This window comes from Vulpes vulpes, chromosome 15 (assembly GCF_048418805.1).
Source record: "Vulpes vulpes isolate BD-2025 chromosome 15, VulVul3, whole genome shotgun sequence".
Lineage (NCBI taxonomy): Eukaryota > Metazoa > Chordata > Mammalia > Carnivora > Canidae > Vulpes > Vulpes vulpes.
Genome location: NC_132794.1, coordinates 49,716,144 through 49,729,204, shown reverse-complemented (window position 1 = coordinate 49,729,204; position 13,061 = coordinate 49,716,144). Strand labels below are relative to the sequence as shown.

The window sequence follows — 13,061 nt, the reverse complement described above, 5'->3', positions numbered from 1 at the left end:
TAGCCATACTTTTATTTTTTAATGTTCTGTATTATAGTCTTTGTTGATTTTATCAGCTAAGTAAAAGTTCTTAACTTCTCATTCTGGCTGTTGTTTCTTACTTTACTGCAGCAGATACTACTTTATATTAGTAGTTCCTAGTGAGGATTCTAACCATTAATTACACCTGAAAACATGGGTTCATTTTACTTTTTGTCAGGAATTAGTTACTGACTGGCTGCTTGTCTCAGCAGGAAGTATGGTAAACCTTCATTGCTAAATGAAATGTAAATGTGTAAAAGATTTTTAAATTATGATATACTTTATTAAATTATAAAAACTTTAAATGAATTTTTATGTTTGTTTTTGGATTATATGAAGAATTTCTAGCACCATATTTTTCTATTTTCTATTTTTGCTGTTTTATTATTGCTACTATTATTTTGCTGTCATTGTGTTTATACAAATTTATTAGGTTTTTCCTCCTGTGTGATTTGATTCTTAGTTAATATTTGCTGTATTCTTGAGTATAGTTAAGTTCTTTTTCCTCCTGTGTGATTTGATTTTTTAGTTAATATTTGCTGTATTCTTGAGTATAACAAGTTCATTACTTTCAGAAGTCAGTATTTAATATATATATCACTAATATAATGTGTAAATAACATGTAATTATGTAATATTCCATAGTAATTATATAGTGTATTGTTATACATTTTATTATTATATTGCTATTATTTATAATATATTAACTATCAGCAGCATGGCATTTATATTCTTTGGGTCTCAGATGCCTGATTTGTAAAATTTGAAACTAATCTGTATTATCTCTAAAGTTCATTCTAGCACTAAACTTTTAGGGAATATTCTTTTAGGTGAAAAAAATGAAAAAGTTACAAAATGCTTTACACATGTTATGAGGAATGATCTGTCTGAAATGAATTTCCTTCACAGAAAAGTCATTCTTTGGCTAATTTGTAGAATTTATCAAATCTCTTAGGCAAAATTTCTTGTCTTTAAAATAACCTTGTTATAGATATCATAGGACTTTGTATACATATTGTAGTTTTGAAAATCAGTGGTGACATAAGACTGTAGGCCTTCTTAAGGCAATGGGAATTAGATGCTTTTGACACCAAAGAAGTTCCCATGTCAACTTAGCTATTTCCTCTATTTGGCAGTTTATTGAGATGAAAAATGGAAACATGATCATATGGTCATTTTAGCAACATCAGTCATTCTTAATACATACTAAATATTTTGTTTTTGAGTTTTCATTTTGTTCTTTCTTAAATAACAAGTAGAGACAAAATTGAGAAAGATCTTGGAAGAAAAATTGTTGTTTAACAATGGCCACTGCTCTTTCAATGCCATGTGCATTGTTTTCTGATTTAGAAACACATGCTAATTTAATTGAGAAGCCTTGTTTATAATGTATGGGAGTATGTTTATATGTATTTCTGTGTGTTCTTGTGTGTATAAATTACAAGAAGGCCTGTGTTCTTTAGACCTCTCTTCATTTTTCTTCCTCCAACTTTTACAAATCAACTCTTGTTCAGATTTAGGAACATGTCCAAATAATTTATGGTCTCTCACAGACTTACTACAGTGTTCTGTGTATAAGTGTTCCTGGTAGGAGAGATTTAAATAGAAATTAATTGTTTTACGTTTTCATTTTTTATATTAGGAGAGCGTTATGTACCTGGAGTGGGAAATGTGACCAAGGAAGAGGTCACAATGAGAGAAATTATTCACCTGCTTTGTATTGAACCCATGCCACACAGCGCCATTGCCAAAAATTTACCTGAGAATGTAAGTCCGATACTGTTTTTTACTCCATTCACCTTAAAATGGGATTTTCTTTTTCTTTTTTGTTAATTGGAAATTACTTTGAAGTTTGAGGAAAATTTGACAAATTTTGCAGATCTACAACTATTCATTTTTTAATGGTATACTTTAGTTTTGGAATTTGAGGCATTAGGAAACATTTTAGAAACCTTATGGAAGTTTGGAAACATATCAGAGCAACAAATTCCCTAGCTTTTTTGTTTACCTTAAAATAAAATTTCTCCAGAGAAAAAACAAGCTGCCTGAAATACTGAGACTATTTGGGTAGTGTGTTAGTCTGCATCTTCTGAGAAGCAGAAGTCAAGACAAAACATGTAAGAATTTATTAGGAATGATGCCTAGGAGAGAAAATGGTGAGGGAGCTTGGAAAAGCTGGGGGAACCATCAGATTGTCAGATGAGGCTGATTCCAAGTGAAAGAAGGAAGGAAGGTTAGATAGAAGCATTCTAGACCACTGGGTAATCTAATCTAGGCTTGATGTCTTCCCCAGTATCCCAGAGTGAGCCTGCATTAGTATCTCTGTTTCCTCTAACTGAGATCTGCAAGGTGTATTCTCATGGCCGTTGCAGGTGATACTTATGGTTTTATATACACTGATAATTGAAGTAGTAGTTGTAAAGATTAGGAGTCTCATATTTTTTCTCCTGAGATTTCATTATGAATTAGAACAATGATTCTTACAATTAGACTTATCTGCTATCAAGGTGTTCCAGAGAAGTAGAGTAGAGAAAAGCTTAGACTATTGGTTATTTTTCCAAAAAAAAATATTTATCTTTTTCCAGTTACGTTAACTGATTCTCAGATCAACTATTTGGCATATCACCTTCATAATTTCTGCATATCCATCTATCAATTTTTTAAATTAATACACTTTAAGAGTAACTCATTCTTTTTTCAAAGATTTATTTACTTGAGAAAAAGGGGGCACATGAACACAAAAGAGGAGGATGGACGGGGGTGGGGGGTGGGGAGGAGCAGATGGAGAGCATCTCAAGGCCGGCTCCCCACTGAATAGAGACCAGTGTGGGGCTCCATCTCAGGACCCATGAGATCATGATCTGAGCTGAAACCAAGTCAGATGCTCAACCAATTGAGCCACCCAGTCACTCCTAACGTATTTTTTCTTAGTATCTTTCTAAGCAAGTACTTTCAGTGAAAGAGGTTTAGATTCTGGAGTTTCTTTCCCTAACTCATATTAAAATAAGTGAGTAACTATTCAGAACTTAAAAAATATATAACTGTGCAACCTAAAATAATTTCATATGCAACTGGTGATATACATACCATAGTTTGCAAAAGGAATGCTTTAAGGCATAGCCCTAACTTTGTTGCTTACCCCAAATGCATTATATTAAAAGGAGGTTAAATTTTATACTTTTTGTGAAACTGTAGGAATCTGTGAGCCTGATTTAATATCTTGACTATGTTCCTTTTTTTTTTTTTTTTTTTTTAAGATTTTATTTATTTATTCATGAGAGACACAGAGAGAGGCAGAGATACAGGCAGAGGGAGAAACAGCTCCTCCCGGGGAGTCTGATACAGGACTCGATCCCAGGACCTTGGGATCATGACCTGAGCCAAAGGCAGATGCTCAACCACTGAGCCACCCAAGTGCTCCCTTGACTATGTTCTTATTCTGACTTTAAATGACTTCACAAAAAAATAATATTCCTCAAGGAAAAGTTACAGGCATTCAGAAAATTATTATAACGCAGAAGCCAGAATACATTTGGGCATCTACCTGTATTTTGCTGTAGATCTCATTTATTTTATAACCTTGGCTTTAGGTATGGTTAGCATGGACATGTGCTTCAAGGATGTGAGTGATGAACATATTACTTAAAGGAAAGCTCTTTTTCTTTGAACTGTTGGGTGGGTGTGTGTATCTATATGTATACATCTTTGAGGACAAACTTAGATACAACTTCCCCCTTAAGTAGTTTATTTCTAGATTTTACTTCTGTTAAGAAATTGGTTCCTCAGGGCACCTGGGTGGCTTAGTGGTTGAGTGTCTGCCTTTGGCTCAAGTCATGATCCTGGGGTCCTGCGATCCAGTCCTGCATCAGTCTCCCCGAGGGGAGCCTGCTTCTTCCTCTGCCTATGTTTCTGCCTCTCTCTGTGTCTCTCATTAATAAATAAATAAAATCTTTAAAAAAAAGAAAGAACTTGGTTCCGCAAAGCTACTTGGTTTCAGACCAAATTTTTTTATATTGGAAGTTGATCTTTTTTTTATTGCTTACAAACTTCAAGAATGCTGTTAAAATGTATTTCAGTTTACAATAAGAGAAGGAACAGTCACTGCATGAAAGTAAAAATGACAAAAATATTGTCTCAACAGGAAAATAATGAAACCGGCCTAGAGAACGTCATTAACAAAGTGGCCACATTTAAGTAAGTACTTAATATTTATGCTTATTCTGAGAGGTAAACCAATCTTTGCTTTTGTACTTTGGATACTTTGTAGAAGCTCTGAAGTCTTTGCCTGAACTCCTAAGAACAAGAATGGAGTACAGATAAAAAAGGGTGAAAATGAGGGGTTGCTCAGTAAGCACTTAGTATGTGTTTGTTAAAGAAATGAGTATCTTTGACAGATATATGAGAAATGCTCATTTATGACTTAAAGTGACTTAGTGAGTACAGTTGACTCTTCAACACAGGTTTGAATAGCTTGAGTCTACTTATAAGTGGAGATTTTATAGTACAGTACTGTAAGCATATTTTCTCTTGCTTATGCTTTTCTTAATAACATTTTCTTTCTTCTAGCTTACTTTATTGTAAAAAATATGGTGTATAATACATTTAACAAACAAAATATATATTAATTGACTTTATGCTATTAGTAAGGTTCTTGGTCAGTAGTAGGCTATTAGTAGTTAAGTTTTTGGTTGATTAAAGAAACAGAAGATGAACAAACAAATGGAAAGATATTACATGCCCATGGTTCAGAAGAATTAATATTATTAAAATGTCCATATTATCTAAAGCAGTCTGTAGATTCAGTGCAATCTCTATCAAAATACCAACAGCATTTTTCACAAAACTAGAACAAATAATAGTAAAAGTTGTATGAAACTACAAAAGACCCCAAATAGCCAAAGAAATCTTGAGAAAAAAGAACAAAGCTTGGAATTGTCACAATTCCAGATTTTCAAGATAAACTACAGAGTTTAGTGGTCAAAACAGTATGGTCAGAATGGCTAAATCAAAAACACAAGAAACAATAAGTGTTTGGTGAGGATGCAGAGAAAAAGGAATCCTTTCATACTGTTGGTGGGAATGCAAACTGGTGTAGCCATTGTGGAAACAGTATGGAGGTTCTTCAAAAAGTTAAAAGTTGAACTACTTTATGATCCTGTAATCATACTACTGTTTTTTTGCCCAAAAAACAAAAACACTAATTCAAAGGGATACATGTACCCTATGTTTATTGCAGCATTATTTACAATAGCCACATTAGGAAAGCAGCCCACGTATCCATTAGTAGATGAGTGGATAAAGAAGAGGTGATATATATTATACAATGGAACATTATTCAGCCATAAAAAGAATGAAATCTTGCCATTTGCAACAACATAGCTGGAGCTAGAGAGTATAATGCTGAGTGAAATAAGTCAGAGAAAGACAGATACCATATGATCTCACTCATATGTGAAATGTAAGAAATAAAACAAATGAACAAAGGGTGGGGAGAAGAGAAAGAAACCAAGAAACAGACTCTTAAGTATAGAGAACAAACCAGTGGTTGCCAAAGGGGAGATTGGTGGTGGGATGGGTGAAATAGGTGATGGGCATTAAGGAATGCACTTGTGATAAGCAGTGGGTGGTATGTGGAATTGTTGAATCATTATATTTTACCCCTGAAGTTAATATAACAATTAAAATAATAATTAAAAAAACACAGTATGCTAGTTGCACAAAAACAGGTATATAGATCAGTGGAACAAAAAGAGAGCCCAGAAGTAAACCCATGATTATATGGTCAATTAAGCTATGACAAAGGAGGCAAGAATATACAATAGGGAAAATGCAATCTCCTCAGTACATGGTATTGGGGAAAAAACTGGACAACTCCATGTAAAAGATAAAACTGGACTACTTATTAATACCATACTCAAAAATAAACCCAGCATGGATTAAAAACTCTAATGTGAGACCTGAAGCCATAAAAAATCATAAAACAGAACACAGGCAGTAATTTCTCTGACATCAGCCATAGCAACATTTTTCTAAATATGTCTCCTAAGATGACAAGTGAAACAAAAGCAAAAATAAACTATTGGGACTACATTAAAATAAAAATCTTTTGCACAATGAAAGAAACAATCAACAAACAAAAAGGCAGTATACCGAATGGGAGATTTTGTAATGGATTCTATAAGATACATGAAATGGAAATAAGATTTTAAGTGTATTAATTCTTGAAATTAAAAAACTTCCTGTTGGTAGTGAATTTCTACGTTTTATATTGTTATATCTATAAATAAATTACTAGTTTTAAATAACTTTTAAAATTGGATATAGCTTTTTTTATGGTTTAATAATACTTAATAAAATATTTCACTTAAAACTCAATAGAAACCAAAAGCTATTTAACTTGCTGAACAAATATGATGTATTCCTTTTGGTTTTGATGCTTTTCCTTATAGTGCTATGTAAAGGATTCAACACTTTTTTTAAAAGATTTATTTATTTATTTTATAGAAAAAGATCGTAGTGGGGGGCAGAGGGAAAGAGAGAATCTCAAGCAGATTCCCCACTGAGCACCAGCTGGACTCGAGGCTCAATCTCAGGACCCTGAGATCATGACCTGAGCCAAAATCAAGAGTCAGACACTTAACCAACTGATCCACCCACTGCCCCAACACTGTATTTTCACTACAATTTGACATCTCACTACCATTTTAGAAAGCCTTAGCAAATTAAGTAGGGCATGAAATTAGGTCAGTATAGTAGAAAATCAACTTCCTCAGATTTACTTAAATTTCTTAATTATGGGGACTCCTGGGTGGCTCAGTGGTTGAGCTTCTGCCTTTGGCTCAGGTTGTGATCCTAGGGTCTGGGGATTGAGTCCCACATCAGGCTCCTTACGAGGAGCCTGCTTCTCCCTCCACCTAGGTCTCTGCCTCTCTCTCTGTGTCTCTCATGAATAAATAAATAAAATATTTTTTTTAAAAATTTCTGAATTATGAAACACCACTTGGCTGTTATCAGGACTTTGAGTCTTGGGATCCCTGGGTGGCGCAGCGGTTTGGCGCCTGCCTTTGGCCCAGGGCGCGATCCTGGAGACCGGGATCGAATCCCACGTCAGGCTCCCGGTGCATGGAACCTGCTTCTCCCTCTGCCTGTGTCTCTGCCTCTCTCTCTCTCTCTCTCTCGGTATGACTACATAAATAAATAATAAAAAAAAATTTAAAAAAAAAAGGACTTTGAGTCTGCAAATGTAGGTTTTTAGTTTTACTGTTGGAATGAAATTAGTCATTTCAGTTTAAGCAAGCTGATAAATGACTATATTTGTTTTAGATTTTGACGTTTTGATTAATTTTTAGGTTTTTGTTTTGTCAGGATTGTATCCTACAAAAACACTGCTGTTCATCTCTGTATTTTCTATTTAGGAAACCAGGTGTGTCAGGCCATGGAGTTTATGAACTGAAAGATGAATCATTGAAAGACTTCAATATGTACTTTTATCATTATTCCAAAACACAGCATAGCAAGGTAGGAAAAGATATCATCTTTAGTAATTAAGCCTAAAGTGCTTTATGGTTTCTAACTCTACAGAAAATTTCCTAAAGTGCTTTATGGTTTCTAACTCTACAGAAAATCAGACTGGTTCTCACTAATAGAGGCCATTATCTCACCCAAGAAATTAAAATTGAATCAGTAATGTTATCTAGTATACAGGCAATATTTAAATTTTTCTAATTTACCAAAAAGATCCTTTATTACTCATGAAGAGGAAGATTCCATCTAGAATGCTGTACCTTATTTGGTGTCATGTTTCTATAATCTCTTTTAATTTAAGATAATCTTTTTGCCTTTTTTGTCTTTCATAATATTGCCATTTCTGTAGAGTACAGACTAGTGATCTTTTAGAATATCCTACACTCAGGATGTGCCTGATTGTATTCTCATGGTTAGATTCAAGGTAAAGTTTTTGGGGCAAGAACATTATATAGGTAATATATTGTATCACGTCAGTGGGTACATAATGTCTATTTGTCACATTAAGGGTAACATTAAGTTTGATAACTTAGGGCAAAGTCTGGACTTGTCCTTACAAATATGAATCAATAATTTCCAGCCCATAGTACAAGACCCTGAATCTAATAGGCACTAAATGAGTATTATTGACTGAAAGAATGGGGAATAAAATCTTGAGAAGGTATGTTACTCATCTGATTTGCAGTGGCTTTTCCTTGGACAGTCATTTTATTTCTGGCACAAGGTAACATTTTGATTACATACATAGTATGTAGTATGTATTTTGGTAGGCTCAGTGATCTTTGCTGCCTGCTTCAAAGTATTCCATTTGTTTCATGCTTGCCAAGCAGTATATTTAAAGATACTTTTTTTTTTTTTATATACATAGGCAGAACATATGCAGAAAAAAAGGAGAAAACAAGAAAACAAAGATGAAGGTAAAAAGTGAGATTCTGAATTGACTCATTTTTTAAGATTTTATTTATTTTGAGAGCGAGCGAGTAGGGGAAGGGACAGAGGTTGGGGAGAGAGACAAGTAAACTCCGCTCCAAGCACAGAGCCCCACGCAAGCCTGTTTCATGACCCTGAGATCATGACTTGAGCCAAAATCAAGAATCAGACACTTAACTGACTGAGCCACCCATGTGCCCCTGAATTGACTCATTTTGAGTATTTTCTGTGGTTTTGTATCAGCAGAGCATACACTGTTCTTCATTTTTGTTTTTGTTGTTTTTTAAGAGTAGGCAACTAATGGAAATGCAAAGAACCCTTTAATTCTTGTCCTCATATTAAGATATGGCTTATATCAATGGTGATGGAACATTTAAGTTTATAACAAATAGAGTTTATTTCGGGTGATTGATATAGTGACTTATATTTCCCGTGACATTGATGTGTTCGGTGCTTTAAAGGTAACAGAAAACAGGTGATGTTTTGAATGTAATATATGATTTTGATATACACAATTTAGCGTGTAGGATAACCCAAATAAAAATGTACTTCTTTGTGTCTTCTCCTATACATCTCCCACTTACTATAGCATTACCACCACCACCACCTCCTGAATTCTGCCCTGCTTTCAGCAAAGTGGTTAACCTTCTCAATTGTGATATCATGATGTACATTCTCAGGACCATATTTGAGCGGGCAATTGACACAGATTCTAACTTGTGGACTGAAGGGATGCTTCAGATGGTATGTATACTTGAAATATTTTTTTCTACTTCCAATATTGTCTCTACTTCATAGAGTTTGTGAGGAACCAAGGAGAAGATCTTTGGTCTAACATTGTCATTCAGAACCACACTAGAGCACCTGAGACCTAAGGGTCATTAAAAACACTTTAGAGGGCAGCCGGGGTGGCTCAACGGTTTAGCGCCGCCTTCAGCTCAGGGCCTGATCCTGGAAACCCGGGATCGAGTCCCATGTCGGGCTCCCTGCATGGAGCCTGCTTCTCCCTCTGCCTGTGTCTCTGTCTCTGTCTCTGTCTCTCTCTCTCTCTCTCTCTCTGTCTCTCTCTCCCTCTCCCTGTGTGTCTCTCATGAATAAATAAAATCTTAAAAAAAAAAAAAACCTTAGATGTGGCAAAGACTTTCTAAGTCATACACTCTCATGTTTTTAGTATCCTTACTCTTGAAAACCATTTATATTGGGGGGAAATAAAAGCCTTTCCTGCAAATAATAAATTGGTGTATTCTTATTGCATTATAATTTTCTATATTTATTTCACTTGTATTATGAAAAATATAATGAAGACTTGGAAGACAGACCTGAACCTTGGGTTACTCCGATTCCTATTTAAGAGCAAAGAATAATTTCCCCATTAGTAAGTGGGTATAAGTACAATTATTTCATAGAGTTTTTATGAGAATTAGCTCATTAAGTTGAAGTGGCTATTTTTTTCTTGATATTGTTATTGATAAATTCCTTAGTAGTGTTACCCTTTGGTAGCTGTAACTGGGTATTTATTTAATTTATTTTAAAATTTAATTAATTTAATTTAATTGATTTTCTTTCTTCCTTGGCTTTTTTGGTTTGGAGGCTCTAAATGCTGTCATACTATATGTGTATCTCAGTTTTTGTCCTAACAGTGGTAAATACATTAGTAAAAAATTTCAAACCATGGAGATATAGTTGAAATCAAAAGTTAAAATTTCTTCCCCTGTCTCCTAGTGTCCTACCTAGGAGATAAGCGCTGTTCAAAGTTTGTATCTTCTGGAAATCATGTATCTTCCACATTAGCACAAATGGGACTATCTCGTTCTCGATAGATGTATATTCCATTGTATGGATATGTATAGTGCATTTAACCAGTCTCCTATTAATAAATATTTAGGGTGTTTTTAGGTCTCTGTATAGCAACACTGAAATGAACATCCTTGTACAAATATCTTTGCATGCTTGAGTACATTGTACTAGGTCTGTTCTTTATGTTTTTGGTAAATATTGTCAAATTAGCCTTCAAAAATGTTACTACACCAGTTTACTTTGCCATACCAATGTAGTGAAAAGTGCCTATTTCCCAGCACCTCAGCCAGCTCTGTATTGTATTAAACTCTAAAATTTTTGCCACTCTAATAGGTGAAAAATAGGATGATCTTGTTTCAGTTCACGTTTCTTTAATTTTAAGTGATGTTGAACATTTTTCATATGTGTATTTCTCCTTTCTCTTTCTGTAAACTTCTTGTTCATAATCTTTTCCCCTTTTTTACCGGTCAGATTGCTTATTTTTTACCTTCATTTAAAATAGGGCAGCCCTGGTGGCTTGGTTTAATGCCGTCTTCGGCCCAGGATTGGGTCCTGCGTCAGGCTCCCTGTGTGGAGCCTGCTTCTCCCTCTGCCTGTGTCCTTGCCTCTCTTTCTCTCTCTCTCTCTGTGTCTCTCATGAATAAATAAATAAAATCTTAAAATAAAATAAATAAAATAAAATAAAATAAAATAAAATAAAATAAAATAATAAAATAAATAAAATAAAATAAAATAAAATAAAAGTACCTGGGGTGTGTGGGTGGCTTTGTCCATTAAGTCTGCAGCTCAGGCCATGATCCCAGGGTCCTGAGATCAAGCCCCATTTCGAGCTCTCAGATCAGCGGGAGCCTGCTTCTCCCTCTCCCTCTTCTGCCACTACCCCTACTTGTGCTCTCTCTGTGTCTCTCTGTCAAATAAATAAAATCTTTTTTTAAAAAAAAGTATAGGGGATCCCTGGGTGGCTCAGCAGTTTAGTGCCTGCCTTTGGTGCAGGGAACGATCCTGGAGTCCCGGGATCGGGTCCCATGTCGGGCTCCCAGCATGGAGCCTGCTTCTCCCTCTGCCTGTGTCTCTGCCCCTCTCTCTCTCTCTTTCTCTCTCTCTCTCTCTCTCTCTCTATCATGAATAAATAAATAAAATCTTTAAAAAATAATAAAATAAAATATATTTACCTGAGGAAGCACAGTGTTATAAATCTTTTCATATTCCTCTTTCAGGCATTTCATATTCTGGCATTGGGTTTACTAGAAGAAAAGCAACAGCTTCAAAAAGCTCCTGAAGAAGAAGTGACATTTGACTTTTACCATAAGGCTTCAAGTACGTTTTAGTATTGATTTTCAGCATAGTTTCAGCTAATTACCAATTTGTAAGTGAAAGTTCAGCTCTTACAGAGTGTTAATCTGCCACTTCTTAAAGCATAGACAATTCTGAAGTTAAGACTTTTCCTAGAATCTTTAGTTCTTAACTGATGTGTTCAACAATAAAAATATGTTTTTAATCCCCTACTAAAATCTTTTTACTGCATGATCCCCCCTCCTTTTTTGAGTGGGGATGCATACATTGATGGTTCTTACTTTAATTGTCTCAGTATTACAGATATTTGCTGTTTCATCAACCATAACATTCATACTACCCATCTACATACGATATTAATGTCCCCGAGTGTAAAATGATTGTACACATCTGAGTGAATGATAATATGTTTGTCTTGTACTTTCTTCTTGGCTGAACAGGATAGGTTGAGATTAGATTTCTTTGAAGATTTATTTATTAGATTAAGATAGTTTCATCAAAGCATACTCCAGGGACATTGATTATGAGACCAATAGGAAAAAGACATACAAACTGTATTTTTAGCTCCTTGAAGACATTGTAAACCTACTCAGTTTATGGATATAAACCACCCCCACTTTTATATTTTTGGGAGCTTTTGTTCTCATTAACCACTTTTACTAGACAGTGAGCCAAGTATAAGAAAGACCAGAGACAGATCATTGAAGATAGAAGGTAGCTTTCACTTAGCAGCCCCAGTGAAAAATGTATTAAGAGTTCAAAAAATTATTCAAGTTTTTCAAGTTGTCTAATTTAGTACTGAGTGCTTTATGTCTTTGCTGATTGTTCTGTTGAAAAATTGCAATTAAGGGAGTGTTTGTGAACTTTGGTTATTAATGTGAATAACACTAATTACAGATTATAATTTATATATAACTAGGAAGGTTTTTTGTAACTTCTGTGTTTTAAAAAAGGATTGGGAAGTTCAGCCATGAATGCTCAGAATATACAAATGCTTTTGGAAAAACTCAAAGGAATTCCTCAGTTAGAAGGCCAAAAGGACATGATAACATGGATACTCCAGGTAAATTTGATAAATAAACTGATCATATCTTGGTTTAAGTATTAAATAATCCTCTGTTTGCCTGTATTGTTAAGCCACTAGTCTCCGGTTGTAAAATAATGTAGTACAGATTTCATAGTCACTCATATTTTTTCATGTTTTAGTGGAAGGTGTTTTGTTTTGTTTTGTTTTGCTAAATTAAGATCTATTCATTTGTGTCATTATTTAGTCAGTATCTTTTGAATGCCTTTCATGTGCCATGGTCATTTCTAGACAACACAGATAAGATGCTTACTATCCTGAAGCATACACTAGTTGAGGTACAGGTAGTGAACAAGAAAAGGATAATTCAGTAGATGAATAGAGGGTGACTTCATATGGGTAATCAAGAAAGGCCTCTTTTGGGGTGCCTGAGTGGCATAGTTGGTTAAGCATCCAGCTCTTGGTTTTGGCT

The 13,061-nt window shown here is 34.7% G+C and overlaps 1 protein-coding gene across 4 annotated transcripts in view; it reads left to right on the top strand.

Moving 5' to 3' along the window:
• UBR1 (ubiquitin protein ligase E3 component n-recognin 1) overlaps positions 1 to 13,061 on the top strand; it is a 142,816-nt gene that overhangs the window by 77,896 nt on the left and 51,859 nt on the right. For all 4 annotated transcript variants that reach the window (XM_025998562.2, XM_072738386.1, XM_025998561.2 and 1 more), the window contains 7 exons: positions 1,664 to 1,788; positions 4,163 to 4,215; positions 7,437 to 7,539; positions 8,414 to 8,462; positions 9,065 to 9,219; positions 11,490 to 11,589; positions 12,519 to 12,628. In XM_025998562.2, coding sequence (XP_025854347.1) covers positions 1,664 to 1,788; positions 4,163 to 4,215; positions 7,437 to 7,539; positions 8,414 to 8,462; positions 9,065 to 9,219; positions 11,490 to 11,589; positions 12,519 to 12,628 — 695 coding nt within the window. The remainder of the gene's footprint in view (positions 1 to 1,663; positions 1,789 to 4,162; positions 4,216 to 7,436; positions 7,540 to 8,413; positions 8,463 to 9,064; positions 9,220 to 11,489; positions 11,590 to 12,518; positions 12,629 to 13,061) is intronic.